An 18,963-nucleotide genomic window follows, 5' to 3' on the forward strand; every position below is an offset into this window, starting at 1 on the left:
GTAAAGAAACTCAACACGAGAACTACAGGAAACCTCAGTAAACTTACTGGGCAAACTAGTTTCTAGTTACCACAGTTTCTTCCTGCATTCTTGGAAAACAGATGTTGTGTGTTATTGGTAGTGGCAGTAGAAGTCAATAATGATGTATTGATTAGTTTTTTCTCATTATTAAAAGCAGATTATTGAAGTAAATGAGTATAATGCCTTTGAGGCTGAAATTTACTTACAGGTACACCCTCCAGACTGCCTCAGTCTTAAGGTGTTTATCCCCCCCTCCTTCCCGGTGTTTTAACCCGATAGAATGACTTCTACTGCCACTACTGATAACACGCACCAACTGTAGAAGTCATTTTCATATCAAGTTAAAACAGCAGGAAGGGAAATAAACACCCTAAGACTGAAGCAGTCTGGAGGGTGTGCCCGTAAGTAAATTTCAGCCCACTCATGAACTCCAATAATCTGCTTTTAAAAATGAGAAAAAACTAATCAATATATCGTTATTGACTTCTACTGCCACTGCGGATAACACAAACCATCTGTTTACTGAGAATGCATTGAGAAACTGCACTAGTGGGAAACACGTTTGCCTGGTAGGTTTACTGAAGTTTCCCATGGTTCTCGTGTTGGCTTTCTTTACCTTAGCCAAAATTTGTACAACACAAAATGAAAACAAAATATCTTTTTTTTATATGGTCTACAACATTAAGAAAGAGCTGGTACTTTAAATGAGTTTCTTGAACTCTCAAGCAGCAAGTATTAAACTATTATAGATCTAATAAATGGACTAAAAGTTACGTTTGTTTGTTTTTGAGGATTTTGATTTCAGGTTCTAGTGATGATGTGCTAGTTCATATAGTCTTTATCATACATTACATCTTTACAAATATTTGTGGATTAATATGCATGTCAAGCAAGCTGAAAAACCCAGAATAATTCACAATAGGAACTCTACTCCCTCTGCTTGAAATTAGCTAACTACAGCCTCAGTTGAAGAGGACTTTAAGAATTTCTCCAGCCTCTAACAGAATTTGAACCCAGACCACACCAAATAGTGACAAATGACAAACTCACTATACTGTCATGAAGTTATTATGTAGACAACAGTATACCAATATTAAATTTAATTCAAATAAATCCACATTCTTTATTTTTTTAATATCTTTCAACAGAGAGTCAAGTTGAATTAGTTTTGTTTTAAACTAAATGAAAATACTTACCTTAAGTTCCACCAGTTCTTCCTGTTCTTTAACTTTTAATGCTGTGTAGTCCTTTTCAAACCTACAGAGCAAAAAAATCTGCCATTAATAATTAGAGAAAATATGCAAAAAAGTGTTTATACTGTTTATAGCTTATAGGCTCTATCAGTGCAATACAGAATTCTAATTTTTATATACTATGTTATCCATAAGTAGTTGTTGTTGTTGTTGTTGTTGTTATTTGGTTTTTAGGAGCATTAGCAACTAAGGCCATATTGCTCCGGGATATGCGGTGGTCATTCCCTGACCTTTCCGCATCCTCCGTATTTGGTGGTGACGGGCTTGAACCCTGGTCTAATCAAGAAGCGTGTGCTACGCACTGCTGCCCCTTCCCACCTGGCTACGGAGGCACCTCCATAAGTAGTACATCTCCTCTGCTTCTTGTCAGTCATCACATAACCCATGAACTACTTGAATCTGACATGAAAAAACAGTGCTTATATATCATTCTTTGCTCTTTTCATATTCAGTTCTTTCATAATATAGTGCTGATTTTTCTTTTGAGACTGCAAAATTTTGTCAAAGACCACTCCAACAAATACATTGTCTTTTTCTTCTGAGTTGTGCATGTCACTACACTGCCAATTTGTCAGAATTTAGTTACTAGCATCTGTACCATATTCTTGATGAGGCTATTTTCAAAATTCAGTTTCATATGCCAGCCTAACTGCCTTAATGCTTGATGGGCCAAGTATTTAAGTCCTGTTTCTGTATGAAAATTCTACAATACACACCTTTTTACAGATATTTATTGCACTTTCATGCACTTCAATGCAAAATATACATAGAAAAGTAAAGACTTGCTTTACAAAATGATCTTGCTTAGGTCATGTACACAGATATGTGTTACCTACTTTATTTTGGGTCTTTTACTGTAGTTCAAAAAAAGGTGATATTATTGTATCCTATAGTACTGTGGAGGACAAATGTTACCAAAGTCAAAGGATTAAAGACATAAACATAATGGTCATTATGTGTTTAAATTGGGGTTTTCCTTCTTTACACCATTTGGCTGTTTACTTAAAGAAAATACATTATTCAAGTTTGATATACATTTACAAATAAAGACCACTTGCCAGCAGATAAGAAGCCAGTTAAGCTTTGAAGTGGCTGTCCTGACAGTATTTCAGATTTTTAAATGTATAGTGAATTCATCTTCTTTTCTGGTGATGCTACATGAAAAAATATATCAAATTAAGCACATTTGAACATAAGCATGAGCCTTAACATTGAATACTTTGCCATGGTCTTTAGTGGGAGCAAAGATCTTTCCATGCATGATCAAAACTGAATGCAATATAGCATATGATTATTATTTTAAAATGCCTTTGGTCTTCGTGAAATTTTATTAGTGGAGAATTAAAACAAAATAGATCAAAACTCACGAGTGATTAAGGTTTAAATTATAATTAAGACTGAAAATAAAAAGTGAAATTTGAATGTTTGAAGTTTTAAACTATTATAATTAATTCTCCCAGAAATTCAACAAGAAAATTAGCTAGTAGAAATAACAGGGTCACTCCAAAAGTAATGCCTTAATTTTTTTATGAAGCTATATTTATCATACAGCATTGTTACTGGTACACTGTATAGGTGCATAATTTCTGCCTCTTATTGTTCTCTTGGCTTTCTTTACCTTAGCCAAAATTTGTACAACACAAAATGAAAACAAAATATCTTTTTTTTATATGGTCTACAACATTAAGAAAGAGCTGGTACTTTAAATGAGTTTCAATGCAATCACCACCCATGAGAATAAAATGCTGATAGCATTTTATTCTCATGGGTGGTGGTGCCATATCAGTCATTAAATGCAGCTATCTCTATGAATGTCTATTGGAAACAAAATGTGCTGTTATTGAATTTTTGGTGTGTGAGCAGGAGACATAAGTGAGAGTGTATGGAAATGACATTATTGATTGCAGCACAATTGGTCACTAGGTCAAGTGGATATCATCTATAGAGGATAGAAATGCCAGTAACTGACTGCTATAGCAGTGGTCAGCAGAATTAACAAGGGTGGATAACAGCATCAAAAAGGTTTCAGATCATCGGACTACCATCTTTTTAGTAAGATGGATAGATTTATGGTAAAAAACTTGGAGACATTGATTCCCTTATAAAGGTAGTGAAGTAGTAGTTCAAGGATGGAAGACAAGAATTTTACCACAAAGGCATACAAGCTCTTGTTCCAAGATGCTGTAAGCAGGTTAAGCGAGATAGTGATTGTGTATCTATATGGTGTGCAAGTAATAATGCTGTAGAATAAATATAGCTCTGTAAAAAAAAAAAAAAAAAAAAAAAATTGTGGGTATTACTTTTAGAGTGATCCTTATGCAAACTTAAAATCACTATAAAAAAACCAGTATGACTTTAAACAAATGAGAAACAATTCATGCTGTCAACTTTAACTATGTTATTAATTTATAATGAATTATAATATAAGTGTATATATAATAACCATCACCTTTTCATCTTCTTGCTGTTATATTTCACTTGTAAAGCCATATTGATGAGGTAATCAGGATCAATTTCACACTTAATAGGCATTTCTTTTTGGAAATACTATAAAAGGAGAGCACTTTATTTAATGATATGTATGGTCTGGTTGCATGTTAGCTTTCAATCTTATGTTAGTTTTCTACTTCATAAAAAAAAAAAAAAAAAAAAGATAAAACTATATATCAGCAAATTTTTTTTCCAAAATATAATTTCAAAAACAATCTGCATCTTAAATTGAAAGAATTGGGAAATAAAGGAAGGGGCAACCATCTGGTCTTCACATTCAGTGAAAACAAGACGGCTGACAAACACTAAAAGTTGCATGTGATGATTGTAACATCAATTTATCAGCCATGTTTTCAATAGCAATCTTATAAAGTTAATGCTGCATATTACTATCCAAGAAGAAAATAAAATTTCCTTCTCAGAATGCCTTGCTTAAAGAAATGTTTTCTTATGAAGGAAATCAAGATCTTTACCCTTCATCTACAAGAAATATTGAGAATCATGAATGAAATTAAATTATGCTTCTTGTGGTTCTCTATAACAAAGGCCCATTTCACAGCTTTGATTCTTACTTATGTTATCAAATCTTTGCCCTTTTAGCTTCATTTTGAGTTTGGGAAGAGAAAAAAAAATATTACATCCATCAGTCATTGTGGAAGTTGATAGCTTAAATAAATTCAAGGAAGAACTGTACAAAATTTTGGAGCAAATGGATGGGGGAAATGGGAAGGCTTTTTTTTTTTTTTTTTTTGGCTGATGCTGCATAAGCTTGCTTTCTTGTATCATACACCGGATGAGCTAAAACATTATGTCCACCTACCTAATATGATGTTGGTCCTCCATGTGCAGCCAAAACACAGCTCGTACCCGGTGAGGCATGGACGCTACAAGATTTCTAAATGTGTCTTGTGGTATCTGGTACCAACACGTAACCAGCAGATCCTTTAACTCCTGTAAGGTCCGTGGTTGAGATGCCGCAGATCGGAGTTGCTATTCCAACACAAAACACAGGTGCTCAATGGGATTGATGTCTGAAGAATTTGGAGGCCAGGGCAATACCTGGAAGTCTTCCTCATGTTCCACAAACCAGTCTGGAACAATCTGGGCAGTGTGGCATGGTGCATTATCCTGCTGAAAGACGGCACCACCAGAGGGAAGACTGTTGCCAGGAAAGGGTGCACCTGGTCAGCAATGATGTTCAGGTAAGTGGTAGACATCAGAGTGCCCGGCCGTCCACATGGTACAACAGGAAATGTGATTCATCAGACCAGACAACTTTCTTCCAATCACTCAAGGTCCAGTTTCGATGCCTGCATGCCCACTGTAGGTGCTGCTGCTGGTGAACCGTGGTTGGCGTGAGCACTCAGAGCGGCCTGCAGCTATGCAGTCCCATTTTCAGCAGGGTTCGATGTACTGTGTGTTGTGACACATTACTCCTGTCACCAGCATTCCAATTACCGGCGAGTTGCGTCACAGTCGCCCTTCCAGGAGATCCTTTGCTCACCTCTCGAGCATCGATGAGCTGTGGTTGTCCAACACCTCGCCGGTGGTTTGTGGGTTTTCCCTCCTCAGACCACTTTTGGTAGGTACTAACCACGAGCATCCCGCCAGCCGTGCTGTTTCGGATATGCTCTGACCCAGTTGTCTGGCCATTACAATTTGGCTTTTGTCAAACTCGCTTAAGTCCGCTATCTTTCCCACTTGAAGAACAAGAGTAACACTGATTAACAGAGCTCAGTATCAAGTGTTTTTTATATCATGTCCCGACCCGTGCACACACTATAGTTCACCTGCAGTTGCTTCGATTTGCATAACGACTTGCTGGTTATAATGTTTTGGCTCATCGGTGTATGCCTTTACATAATGCTAATGCTAATATGTCAAATTATTGGCCAATTTTATGCTTGAAAAATACTGTAGCCATTCCAACATGGGTATCATTCTTTGATCCATCTTCAATGTAGTTGGGCAGCTGATCGAGCAGAGTACAATTGAGAGGAATTCTCTTTCAGTAGGTCAGATTTTTCTGTTTTTGGAGGTATAAATCGTATGGAGATGATTCACCAAAGAGCAAGAAGAGTGCAGGGTATTTGCAAAACTTTCAAAATCAGATTTAAATCTATTTAACAGTTAGTTTGAGTCTCATACCTAAAGACTAATTAGCAAAATGGCAATTTTGGTATAAGGTTTTGTGGTACCGAGGAATGAAAAGTATTTGCCAGTTTGGACATTCAGGCATAACTCATTTTAAATTAATATTGACCTCTTTTTTTTTTTGTAATAATGCAGTACTCCCTCATAACATATTACCAGAGACTCATCAAGTAATTCTTCAGGAAAAGTCCTTCAAGAGACATGCACCACAAACAATGTGCTTTTAGGAAACAGGGTCACTGCACTATCAAGACATTTGTTAAATTCTTTGGAATAACAAAAAATGAAAGAATCATACACTGATAATCTGCACACGGTTAATCAGCAGTTGACTGGTTTTTAATTTTTTTTTTAAGAATCTTTAACTTAAAGTGGTACTTACTCGAAGTAACCCTTCCATGTCCAATTGTAAGAGGTCTTCTTTGCATAGTTGGAGAATGGCAAGGGATATCCTAAATATAATCTCCATACCCTTTAAAAAATAAATACAGAAAAAGATTAATTCACAAACAACTGGAATATTTGGTATGCCAATATTCAATACATCAGCAAATAATTAGTCTAATTTAGAAATGTATATAATTTTGATTCAAAGTATTCTTATTTCACATATAAAATATGATGTGTAATCAAAAAGTTCTGGGATTGATATTAAACATGTTTTGACAAGTCACAACTTGCTTAAATTCTGCCTCAGGCTTGGATCAGAGTAGTGCAAAAACCTTGGGAGGTGCATTATGGTCACAGAAGCCGATGCGTCAACAACTAACAAAAAAAAAAAAAAAAAAAAAAACCAACTTGCTTAAATTTAAAAAAAAAAGTGATTTTACCAAGAAATGTTTCAAATTTGGGTAAGTTCAATAGAAACTCAAAATGTTAAAACACAAAATGCTGAAAACAGCTTTCAGAGAAGGTTCCATGTGTTGTTCAAAGACTTTTTAGTGATTTGCAAAGTTTCAAGAGGGTTGTTGTCCACTGGAGATGATCCACACTGACCACCCTTCAACTTCAAAAAAGAAAACCAGTGATTCAATCATTTGCATTTGCGATCTGATCAGGAATTATTGAAATTTAATTATCTGTAGAGTTGCTAGTAAAAGTGGTATTTCTTATGGGACAAGCCAATTAGTTTTAATACATGATCAGGGATAAAAAATGTGATGGGGATTTGGTGTGATGCATTTCAGCCAAGTTTGTGCCTTGTAACCCAACTTATGATCACAGAGAGCAAAGAGTTCTTACGTGTCAGGACCTTTTACAATTTGCTGCTGCTGACTCACACTTTTGTTTTTCTTCCATCATTACTGGCGATGAATTGTGAGTGTATGGCTATGGCCCAGCAAAAGGCGCAATCCTCACATGACTCTCTGTCGTCTACAAGGCACAAAATAGCAAGATAACCCTGATCAAATGTGAAGATTAGGATTATGTTTATCATGTTTTTTGACTCACAGGACAATGTTCATTATGAATTTGTCCCACATGGTCAAACAATAAACCAAGAATACTATAATACAGTTTTGTGGTGATTGCATGATGCTATTTAGAAAGGATGGATAGAAAAGTGTGAAACGCTCCATGATTGTGGTTATTATTATTATTTTTTGTTTGTTTGTTCAGAGCTTAAACCTCCCCCGAAAGGTTGCAGATATGCAACACAGAAACTATTGCAATTCCAAAAAGAAGTCCACTAGGAGTGCTTCCAGAAATTACAGAATGGTTGAAATCAGTATATACTGTGCCAAGAAGACTACATCAAAGGAGACCTATCTGAATAGCAGTAAGTTTCATTATTTCCCAAATATTTGTTTTGCCCACCCCAAATGTTTTAATTACAACTCATATGTGCATGCATAACAGTATTCCTCAAAGAGATTCCAGTTATTTCTGTAAATTATTTCTGAAAAAAAAAAAAAAAAAAAAAAAAAAAGTCTCAGAAATAAGTTAAATTATTCTCTCTATTTACCTTTGAGTGTGACTCCACAAGTACTCTGATTCATCAGAGTACTTGTAGAGTCAGGGAAAAAACAGACACAGTTACAAAACATTGTAAAAAAAAAAAACTTTTGACAATTTGATGTCACGGAACAAATTCCTCTGTACCTATGAAAGGCACTACACAGATGCTTGGAGAAACTTTCATTTTATAATTTTTCCCTTTCACACAGAAAGAAATACAATGTTAGAAAAATCCACAATCAAAAAAAATGGCCCAAAATGTGGTGAGCAAGCACAACTGATAGACATGAATCTCACAGAACATACACAGGACATCTTAATGAAACAGGCTGCAGCTCTTTACCATCACTCTACCTTTATGTTATTTGGTACAGTAGAGCACCCCAACATCCAGAATGTGGGGGGCCCTATTGTACCAAAGCTTCCATCGATGCTGGCCTTTTAAATTCAGATATGGTAGTATGTGATAACACAGATCTGCCTAAACCCTTTTTCCAGCCCCATTTTTCTTATGTATGTCATATACAACAGATCAGCAGGTAACATAAAACTACCTATATGATTTATAAACTGACATGTTTACAGAACATTAGCAGTGGCAAATGATGCAAGGAAGCAAGCTTATAGAGTATCAGCCAAAAAAAAAAAAAAAAAAACTAACCTCCTCACTCATACACCCCTCCTAGAATTTGTCTAGTTCTTCCTTGTTCAAACTACAGTAAATCGAAATAATGGCACCCCAAATAATGGAACATTCGAGCAAACAGTACATTGAGATTGGATGTTTACATACAGCGTAGATGTCCTGCAGTGCAAGACAACAGAAGGGGGCGTAAGCAGGAGTGCATTAATGGCAGAATATAACACTGGATCATCAACATGTTTATGTGCAGTTAATAAAGTTGCATTTTTAATCTCTCTATTTCTTATTTAGTCTCATTATTTCTGCATTAAATGTATCAAAAACAAAACTTTCTAGATAACAGAAAAATCGAAATAACAGCACCTTGAATCCCCAAAGGTGCCATTATTCTGAAAGTCTACTGTACTTATTCAAACCACTAACTTCTGCAACAACAGATAGAAGTTTGTTCCAACAATCGATCACCTTCTGGCAGAAGGCAAACTTTGAAACATCTATCCCGCAACCATCCTTCCTCAATTTGAATTTATGCCCCTCGTGTGCAGTCTTGGCAAGAGGAAGAATACCATCAATATTGAGCTTATTCAAGGCATTAGGCACCTCAATCAAAACACTTCCTGCAGTTGCCTAGCTTTCGGAAGCTGCAATTTGCAGAACTGAAGTCCTTTAGTCCCTTCAACTATTCTCACTGCTCTTCTCTGCATGCATTCCAGCAGATCTACATCCTTCCTAAAATGAGGCCTCTAGACCAGTTACAGTACTCAAGATGCATCCTAACCATGGGATAATCATCTCCTTGTTCCTACTAACAAAGTTCCTGTACAACATTGACAAAAATCCCAGGAGCTGTCCTGACAGCCCAATTGCATTGCTCAGAGAACTTCATATCGTATTGCACAGTAAGCCCAGGGTTTTTTCATTTTCTACTATGCTTAGTGTAGTATCACACAGTTGATATGTTACTCTGGGATTACTGCTACCCATATGCTTTACCTTGCATTTGTCAGTGTTAAACTTAAACTGCCATTTCTCAGTCCATCGACCTAATTTTCTAGATCTTGTTGCAGTAGCTTACCTTGATTACTGTCATTAACCACTCTGCCAACCTTTGTATCATCTGAAAACTTAGACATTAAGCCTGATATATCTTTTTCAGTATCATTAATAAATGTTGAAAACAACAATGGACTCAGCACTGAACCCTGCAGGACTCCACCAATAACATTAACCATTCCTTTATCCACAGCAACAATTGGCCTTTAATGCAACATTGCTCCAGTTTGTATAGCAATCATTTATGTGCAACAATATCAAAAGCCTCCATGAAATCCAAGTGTATGATATCAAAATTAAATTTTGCATACAGTTCCTTCGTTACTGCATCATAGTATCCAATCAGATTGGTCAGACAAGACTCCTCCTTAACAAATCCATGATACAACTGCAGTATAATTGCATTGCATTCCTGTCTAGATGGTCCTGGTACTTCTTTAACCAGTGACTCCAGTATTTTCCCTGAAACAGAAGTTAAACTAAGTTTGTAATTACTCGTGTCACCTTTTGATCCCATTCTGTGAATTATAGATATATTTGCACATCTCTGGCCTATAGGGCCCTTTCCCTGATATTCGAGGATGCTCTCATAATTATGGCTAGGGGTTGCTTACCTCCTTTGCTGCTTCCCTTAATATAATTCAATAGATTCCATCCACCCAGGTGCCTTTTTTTTTTTATGTCCAGCTTCAACAATTTCTCTTCCACTTTCCTTTCAGTTATCACAAAATCATTGAGGTCACCGCTAGAGTTTGATAAACTTCTGGCATCCCCTTCCCTAAAGAATTCCTCTTGTGTGAACGTAAGTGAAAATTAACCTATTCAGTTTGTCAGCAACCTGAGCAGGGTCATCAACAGTTAATTCTTGATATCAAGTGGCCCAATGTCATTCAATCCCTTCTTTCTACTATATTTAATATAAGCATAGAGGTCTTTGCTGCTATTCTTTGCATTCTTTGCCAGAGACTTCTTGTAATCTGCCTCAGCTGGCCTAAACCCCTTTGTGACATGATTACAGACTACTTTATATCTACCATAAGCTTCTGTATTACCTGATAATTTATGTGTAATCACATATTTTTCTTCTCTGCAATAGCTCTTATCAAGTTCACCTGACATCCATTTAGGTCTAAGCCTTGAACAGTATTTCTTAGTTGGTATAAAAAGCCTAGTAGCTTATATGATTATTTTCCTGAATGCTTCCCATTTAGAATTTGCTGTTTGTAACATCATCAGTTGGTCCCACTGCATAGAATTTAAAAACTGTCTGAAACCACTCTAGTCACTCTTATGAAAGCAAAAACCTTTCCCTTTACCCTTGACAGTAGTTATGCCTTTAAGTAAATTCTGCATCAGTACACTGTGATTACTGCCACCCAGTTTGAGAGTCTGGGTGCGAGGTTAGCCTGTGCGGACATTGCTCCTTAAAGCTCTTCAAACAGAGAAGTTTTTCCTGATTTATTTTCTGCTTTATTAGTTTAAATTGTCATATTAACTTATTTTCTAGAGTAGCTTTATATTCCTAGTTACGATACTTAGTTTAAAGTTTAACTTAGACAGAGATTTTGTAGATATTACTTAGTATCGGTAACGGTATCAAATCCACGTGTCACAAACCAAATTTTTTTTTTTTTTAACCAAATTTAGTCGATTTATTAACCAACTGTTATATCAAATTATCTTCTATAAGTAGATTATAGACCTAGTCAGGATCCTTAGTTTATTCTAAATTGAGATAGCGAGATTTGGAAGCTAATCAATACTTACGAGTCCGTAGAAATACCGTTCGTGAATTCCCGCCATTTTTACACGATAGCATAAGCTTAGTGTCGTATAGTGCATAATATAATATTGTCAACTAATCAGTAAATCTATTAATCTTGATAAACTTTATTGTCAATTAAATTGTACTTTTAACTCTATATATATATATATATATATATATATATATGTAACGACTTAATCTAACAAATAATTAATACATAACTATAGTGGTACACGTGATACGGAAGTTGTATAAAGGGAACTCGTAGAAAACACTAGATACCGAAAAAAATATATATATAACATAACTGTTTTGGGATATAACTTAAGGATTTAATTTTTGTTTTGAATTTTATTGAATTAAATCGGAATCATGACTCTGACCAGAGCAGCAAAGCAAAAGGCTCAAGCTAATGGGAGTGCTGTGGTTCAGGGGAGACCTGAGGGGGGCAGTTGCCCTCTGAATCACAGTCTAGTAAAATGCACTGTTTGCTTGATGTTTGCGGAGCAGTTGGGTACGGGACATGATACTGCCAAGGGGGATGTCTTTGTGTGTGCACGATGTAAGGAGTGCAAGGAAATCAGGCGACAACTCAGCGTTGTTATGGGCCTTTATGAGAGCTTGAAGGACAGGGTGGATGCCCTCGAAGGAAATAAATTGAGGGGCCCATCAAGCTCTCAGCTGCCCACATCAACGCCAGAGCTTGCACTTGGTCATCAGGCAACACAGAAGCAGCCCCCTAGGCAGAATGCGCTGGTCCCACAGGAACTAGTAGTTGTTGGTGACTCTATTGTCAGGGAAACGGGGAACATCCTTTGTAAAAAGGATAGGTGGAATAGGACCAGGGTATGTCTGCCAGGGGCAAAGGTTGATGACGTTGTAGAGCGGATATCATCTTTTAAGGGCACAAAAGGTGATATAGTTGTACACGTTGGCACTAATGATATTAAGAGTAGGAGACCGGCGGAATTACTTAGCAAGTACAGGTCACTGTTGAAAAAAAGCCGTGAATTAGGGTTGAACTTGAAAGTGTCTGCAATTCTGCCCAGACACGATAGGAGGGAGTATATGATGAGAGCCTTATCGATCAATTCGGCCCTGGAGGGATTGTGCAAGGCTCAAGGGGTAGAATTTTTTTCAGCCTGGACTGTACTTGTTAACAGAAGAGATTGCTTCTACAGGGATGGGATACACTTAAATAGAAAGGGTGCAAGAATTTTTGCTGATGCTGTTGAGGCAGTGTTAGGTGGGTCGGAAAACTGCTAGTTGGGGGGGATACAAGGACTAATAGATTAACAGTAGCCAGTGGCAGAGGTGGAAGTGATTCTTGCACTGCTTCTATTGAAATGAGCAGAAGTCTGAAAAACAGGATGCAGGATATTTCAGAGACTGCTGGTAGTCATTGCGGTACAAGTAAACACATGGGTTGTGTTAGGGTAGCTAAGAATAGAAACAGGTGCATGTATACCTGCATGTACACCAATGCTAGGAGTTTGGTAAATAAATTTGATGAATTTGAGGTATTGCTCAAAACATCAAAGGCAGATATTGTTGGGATATCAGAGACGTGGTGTCAGACAGATATAAGTAATGCGGAACTGGAATTTGGGGAATACAATGTGTATAGAAAGGATAGACAGGACAGGAGGGGAGGAGGGGTCATGCTATTAATTAAGAAACACATAAAGTCCAAGGAAGTGAAGCCAGTCGACATCGATGGACAGGGCAGCGTCGAGTCAGTTTGGTGTGACATAAGCATAGGGAAATCAAAATTGAGAGTAGGAGTGTGCTATAGGCCTAATGACTCTGATGAGTATAATAAGATATTGTACAGGGAAATAGAGTGGGCCAGTAAATCAGAGAGTCTTATAATGGGGGATTTTAATTTCCCAGATATTGACTGGAATTTGTGGGTTGGTCACTCGCACACTAGCAAGGCTTTTGTGGATTTATTGGATGATTGTTTTCTACATCAGCATGTTCGTGAGGCAACAAGAGGGAGCAATACTCTTGATCTGATTATCAGTAGTGATTCTTCATGCATTAAGAACCTGCAGATAAATGAACCACTAGGTGGCAGTGATCACAGTGTGTTGAAGTGGGATTTACTCAAGGAGGTAACTACCATCAGAGGTAAAGGGAAGGGTTTTTGTTTTCGTAAAGGCGACTATGATGGTCTGAGACAGTATTTAAATTCTATACAGTGGGACCAACTGATGATGTTACCAACAGCAAACTCAAAATGGGAAGCATTCAAGGAACTAATCTTGGAGGCTACCAGGCTTTACATACCAACTAAGAAATATTGTTCAAGGTTTAGGCCTAAATGGTTGTCAGATGAACTAATGAGACATGTGGCAGAGAAGAAAAATGCATGGGATACATACAAATTAATGGGTGACATGGAAGCCTATGATAGATATAAGTTGGTCTGTAACCAAGTCACAAAGGAGATTAGGCAGGCAAAGGCAGACTATGAAAAATCCTTGGCAAAGGATGCAAAGAAAAACAGAAAAGAGTTCTTTACATACTTGAACTCGAAAAGGAAAGGGATGAATCAGATTGGTCCACTGGATATTGATGGTTCAACAGTTGAGGATCCTGCTCAGGTGGCTAACAATCTAAACGAGTATTTTGCATCTACATTCACGCATGAGGAGTTATTCAGGAAGGAGAATGATGTAGGTAAAGTAAACATTGGCAGTGAGCTGGATGATTTTGTAATAACTGAGAGGAAAGTGGAGGAGAGATTGTTGAGGATAAACATAAAAAAGGCACCTGGGGTGGATGGGATCTATCCAGTTATATTAAAGGAGGCAGCAAAGGAAGTAAGCAAACCCTTAGCCATAATTATGAGAGCTTCCTTGGACTCAGGGGAGGTACCTATGGACTGGAGATGTGCAAATGTGACCCCAATTCACAAAGGAGGTTCAAAGGCTGACACAAGTAATTATAGACCTGTTAGTTTAACTTCTGTTCCAGGTAAATTAATGGAGGCACTGGTTAAAGAAGCACTGCAGGATCATCTAGACAAGAATTCAGTTATAGCTCAGACGCAGCATGGTTTTGTTAAGGGCAGGTCTTGCCTGACCAATTTGATTGGATACTATGATGTAGTCACAAAAGAACTGGATGCAGGGAATAACTTTGATATTATATATTTGGATCTTAGAAAGGCTTTTGATACTGTTGCACATGGAAGACTGCTGCACAAATTGGAGCAGTGTGGCATTGGAGGCAAATTGCTGCTATGGATAAGGGGATGGTTGAGTGGCAGAAGACAGAGAGTGGTAATCAATGGACACTGCTCAACGTGGACTAATGTTATTAGTGGAGTTCCTCAAGGTTCAGTGTTGGGTCCGTTGTTGTTTTCGGTGTTTATGAATGATATTGATGATGGGATATCAAGTTTAATGTCCAAGTTTGCAGATGATACAAAGGTTGGCAGGGTCGTTAAGGACAATACTGACGCTATGCTGCTGCAACAGGATCTGGACAGGTTGAACAGATGGGCTGAGAGGTGGCAAATGAGGTTTAACATCGACAAATGTAAAGTGCTGCATATGGGAAACAGTAACCCCAGATCAACGTATCAACTCTGCGGTACTACACTGACAGTGGTGGAGAATGAAAAGGACCTGGGGGTAATTGTGCAGGCAGATATGAAGTTCTCTGAGCAGTGCAGACGAGCTGCAAGAGTAGCTCATGGTGTCTTGTCAATGATAAAGAGGAATTTTTCTAGCAGGGATAAGGAGGTGATTATTCCCTTGTATAAGGCAATGGTAAGGCCACATCTTGAGTACTGTATACAGGTCTGGAGGCCTCATTTCAAGAAGGATGTAGAGCTGCTGGAACGGGTACAGAGAAGGGCAACAAGATTAGTAAATGGAACAAAGAGTTGCTCTTACGAAGAAAGGCTTAAGTTTTGCAAATTACAGAGTCTGGAGACTAGGCACCGGCGAGGTGATCTGATAGAGGTGTATAAGGCTTTGAATGGTTTGAGCATGCTCAATGCCAATGGGATTCTTCATCTTTCTCAGAATAATCACCTCAGAGGGCATAAATTCAAATTGAGGAAGGACGGATGTCGGATAGATGTGCGGAAATTTGCCTTTGGCCAGCGGGTGGTTGGTTGGTGGAACCGACTTCCATCACTGGTTGTTGAAGTTGATAGCCTAAACAAATTTAAAGCTCAACTGGACAGGTATTTCGAACGAACGGAGGGGTGAAATGGGAGTGGGTTTTTTTTTTTTTTTTGTTTTTTTTTGGCTGATGCTGAATAAGCTTGCTTTCTTGCATCATATGCCTCTACTAATGCTAATGCTAATGCTAATGTTTGTCTTTTACCTGTAGATCTTTAATGCTGTTGTTGTTATGTTGTTATTTGGTTTTTAGGAGCATTAGCAAATAAGGCCATATTGCTCCGGGGATATGCGGTGGTCATTCCCTGACCTTTCCGCATCCTCTGATTTGGTGGTCACGGGCTTGAATCCCAGTCTAATCAAGAAGTGTGATCTTTAATGCATGATGAATTGCTGCTGATAACTAGATCAAGAATATTACTCTCTCTTGTTGCCTCCCTAATATACTGCTATAGAAAACAGTTATCCAATAAATCCACAAAAGTCTTGCTAATGTGTGAGTGGCCAACCCAAAAATTCTAGTCAACATGTGGAAAGTGGAAATCCCTATTATAAGACATTCTGATTTACTGGCCCATTCTATTTCTCTGTATAATCGTTTGGTATCTAATCATTTGTTAGGCCTATGGCATACTCCTACTGTCATTTTCATTTTCCTAGTGTTTATGTCACACCAAACTGACTCCACATTGCACTGGCCACCGATGTTGACTGGATGCACTGCCTTAGATTTAATATGCTTCTTAACTAAGAGTATATTTGTACCTTGTAACTTTTTCAACTTATGTAATTTGACTGAGATGAGATGTTCAGATAACCTACAACTCTTAATCAGTACTTGATAATTGTGGATCCTAGAATTCTAGTAGATTCCAGAGATTTCCAACAAAACAGTCTCCCAACCATGACACTCACCACTGGCTCATATTATTTCTATCATGAATGAAATTCACTGACTCATGTTGTTTTCACCAAACACAAATCTTACTATTTGCATGGTGTGAGAGCTGCCATGATTAATCATGATGACAACCATAAGTAGTCAAGTCTAACATTCCTAGCACCATGCAAATCATTGTTTCTATGATTCTGGTCAGAAGCTGTGGGGGAGGCATCACTGTGGATACCTATTGTTATACCCCCATTGGAGGGGAGTTCAGTCCACTGTGTTACCATAATAAGTAAAAACAATACAGCACAGCCCAGCTGCATTGTACTGAACTGTAGCAAGTTCCTCTACTGTCACCCCTCTCTCATCCTGTAGAATAACTTGTTTTCTCATCACAGTGCTTGATTGCTGCACATTTGCTATTGATTTACTAATCTTCACAGACTCAGAAACAGTCCTCCATCCATGTTGTGTTTTGGTAACAATGATACTTATTCCAGAAGCATATTTTGATGACAGACAAGAGAGGCAGAGTTATATACCCTGTGTAACTCCATTAAACATGGCATCCTTTTTTTTTTTATCATGAAATTACATTGTAAAGAGTTACATTTTTAAACATGTGATACACAGATATACAAGATGTGCATTCTGCAGTAAACTTAAACAGTCAAACCATGTTTTTCCATGTACCTGTATTCTGATAAAACAAAGCAGCACAAACTATTAACTTGTCAGTGTCAAATTGTGCAACAAAGTTGTTAGGTAGAAGGTGTAATGTAGAAAATCCTTCCCATGTTAAAATGCAATAGCTTTGAATATTTCAGAATTAATTTTTTTTTATGGTTAATGCAGTGCTTTTCTCTATTATATAAAATATCATAAATTAGCATTAGCATTAGTAGAGGCATATGATGCAAGAAAGCAAGCTTATTCAGCATCAGCCTAAAAAAAAAAAAAAAAAAAAACACACCACTCCCATTTCACCCCTCCGTTCGTTCGAAATACCTGTCCAGTTGAGCCTTAAATTTGTTTAGGCTATCAACTTCAACAACAAGTGATGGAAGTCGGTTCCACCAACCAACCACCCGCTGGCCAAAGGCAAATTTCCGCACATCTATCCAACATCCGTCCTTCCTCAATTTGAATTTATGCCCTCTGAGGTGATTATTCTGAGCAAGATGAAGAATCCCATTGGCATTGAGCATGCTCAAACCATCCAAAGCCTTACACACCTCTATCAGACCACCTCGCCGGTGCCCAGTCTCCAGACTCTGTAATTTGCAAAACCTAAGCCCTTCCTCGCAAGAGCAACCCTTTGCTCCATTCACCAATCCTGCTGCCCCTCTCTGCACCCGCTCCAGCAGCTCCACATCCCTCCCGAAATGAGGCCCGCAGACCTGCATACAGCACTCAAGATGCGGCCCAACCACTGCCCTATACAAGGGAATAATCACCTCCTTATCCCTGCTAGAAAAATTCCTGTATATCATTGACAAGACACCATGAGCTACTCTTGCAGCTCGTCTGCACTGCTCAGAGAACTTCATATCTGCCCGCACAACCACCCCCAGGTCCTTTTCATTCTCCACCACTGTCAGTGTAGTACCACAGAGTTGATATGTTGCTCTGTGGTTACTGTTTCCCATATTTACTTTACATTTGTCAATGTTAAACTTCATTTGCCACCTCTCAGGCCATCTGTTCAACCTTTCCAGATCCTGTTGCAGCAGCATAGCGTCAGTAGTGTCCTTAACAACCCTGCCAACCTTTGTATCATCTGCAAACTTGGACATTAAACTTGATATACCATCATCAACATCAGTCATAAACACCAAAAACAACAACGGACCCAACATTGAACCCTGAGGAACTCCACTAATAACATTAGTCCACGTTGAGCAGTGTCCATTGATTACCACTCTCTGTCTTCTGCCACTCAACCACCCCCTTATCCATAGCAGCAATTTGCCTCCAATGCCACACTGCTCCAATTTGTGCAGCAGTCTTCCATGTGCAACAGTATCAAAAGCCTTTCTAAGATCCAAATATATAATATCAAAGTTATTCCCTGCATCCAGTTCTTTTGTGACTACATCACAGTATCCAATCAAATTGGTCAGGCAAGACCTGCCCTTAACAAAACCATGCTGCTTCTGAGCTATAACTGAATTCTTGTCTAGATGATCCTGCAGTGCTTCTTTAACCAGTGCCTCCATGAATTTACCTGGAACAGAAGTTAAACTAACAGGTCTATAATTACTTGTGTCAGCCTTTGATCCTCCTTTGTGAATTGGGGTTACATTTGCACATCTCCAGTCTATGGGTACCTCCCCTGAGTCTAAAGAAGCTCTCATAATTATGGCTAGGGGTTTGCTTACTTCCTTTGCTGCCTTCTTTAATATAACTGGATAGATCCCATCCACCCCAGGTGCCTTTTTTATGTTTATCCTCAACAATCTCTCCTCCACTTTCCTCTCAGTTATTACAAAATCATCTAGCTCACTGTCAATGTTTACTTTACCTACGTCATTCTCCTTCCTGAATAACTCCTCATGTGTGAATGTACATGCAAAATACTCGTTTAGATTGTT

General features: G+C 38.0%; 1 protein-coding gene across 2 annotated transcripts in view; it reads right to left on the minus strand.

Annotated features, from left to right (window-relative positions):
- Positions 1-18,963, minus strand: part of LOC150089523 (ecotropic viral integration site 5 ortholog-like) — a 338,392-nt gene that overhangs the window by 83,781 nt on the left and 235,648 nt on the right. For both annotated transcript variants that reach the window (XM_090368641.1, XM_090368642.1), the window contains 3 exons: positions 6,301-6,390; positions 3,724-3,821; positions 1,218-1,278 (listed from right to left, as the gene is read on the minus strand). In XM_090368641.1, the coding sequence (XP_090224767.1) occupies positions 1,218-1,278; positions 3,724-3,821; positions 6,301-6,390 (249 nt within the window). The remainder of the gene's footprint in view (positions 1-1,217; positions 1,279-3,723; positions 3,822-6,300; positions 6,391-18,963) is intronic.

The sequence above is a fragment of the Mastigoproctus giganteus genome, chromosome 2, assembly GCF_048544385.1.
Source record: "Mastigoproctus giganteus isolate SK-2022 chromosome 2, ASM4854438v1, whole genome shotgun sequence".
In the NCBI taxonomy this organism is placed as follows: Eukaryota; Metazoa; Arthropoda; class Arachnida; order Uropygi; family Thelyphonidae; genus Mastigoproctus; species Mastigoproctus giganteus.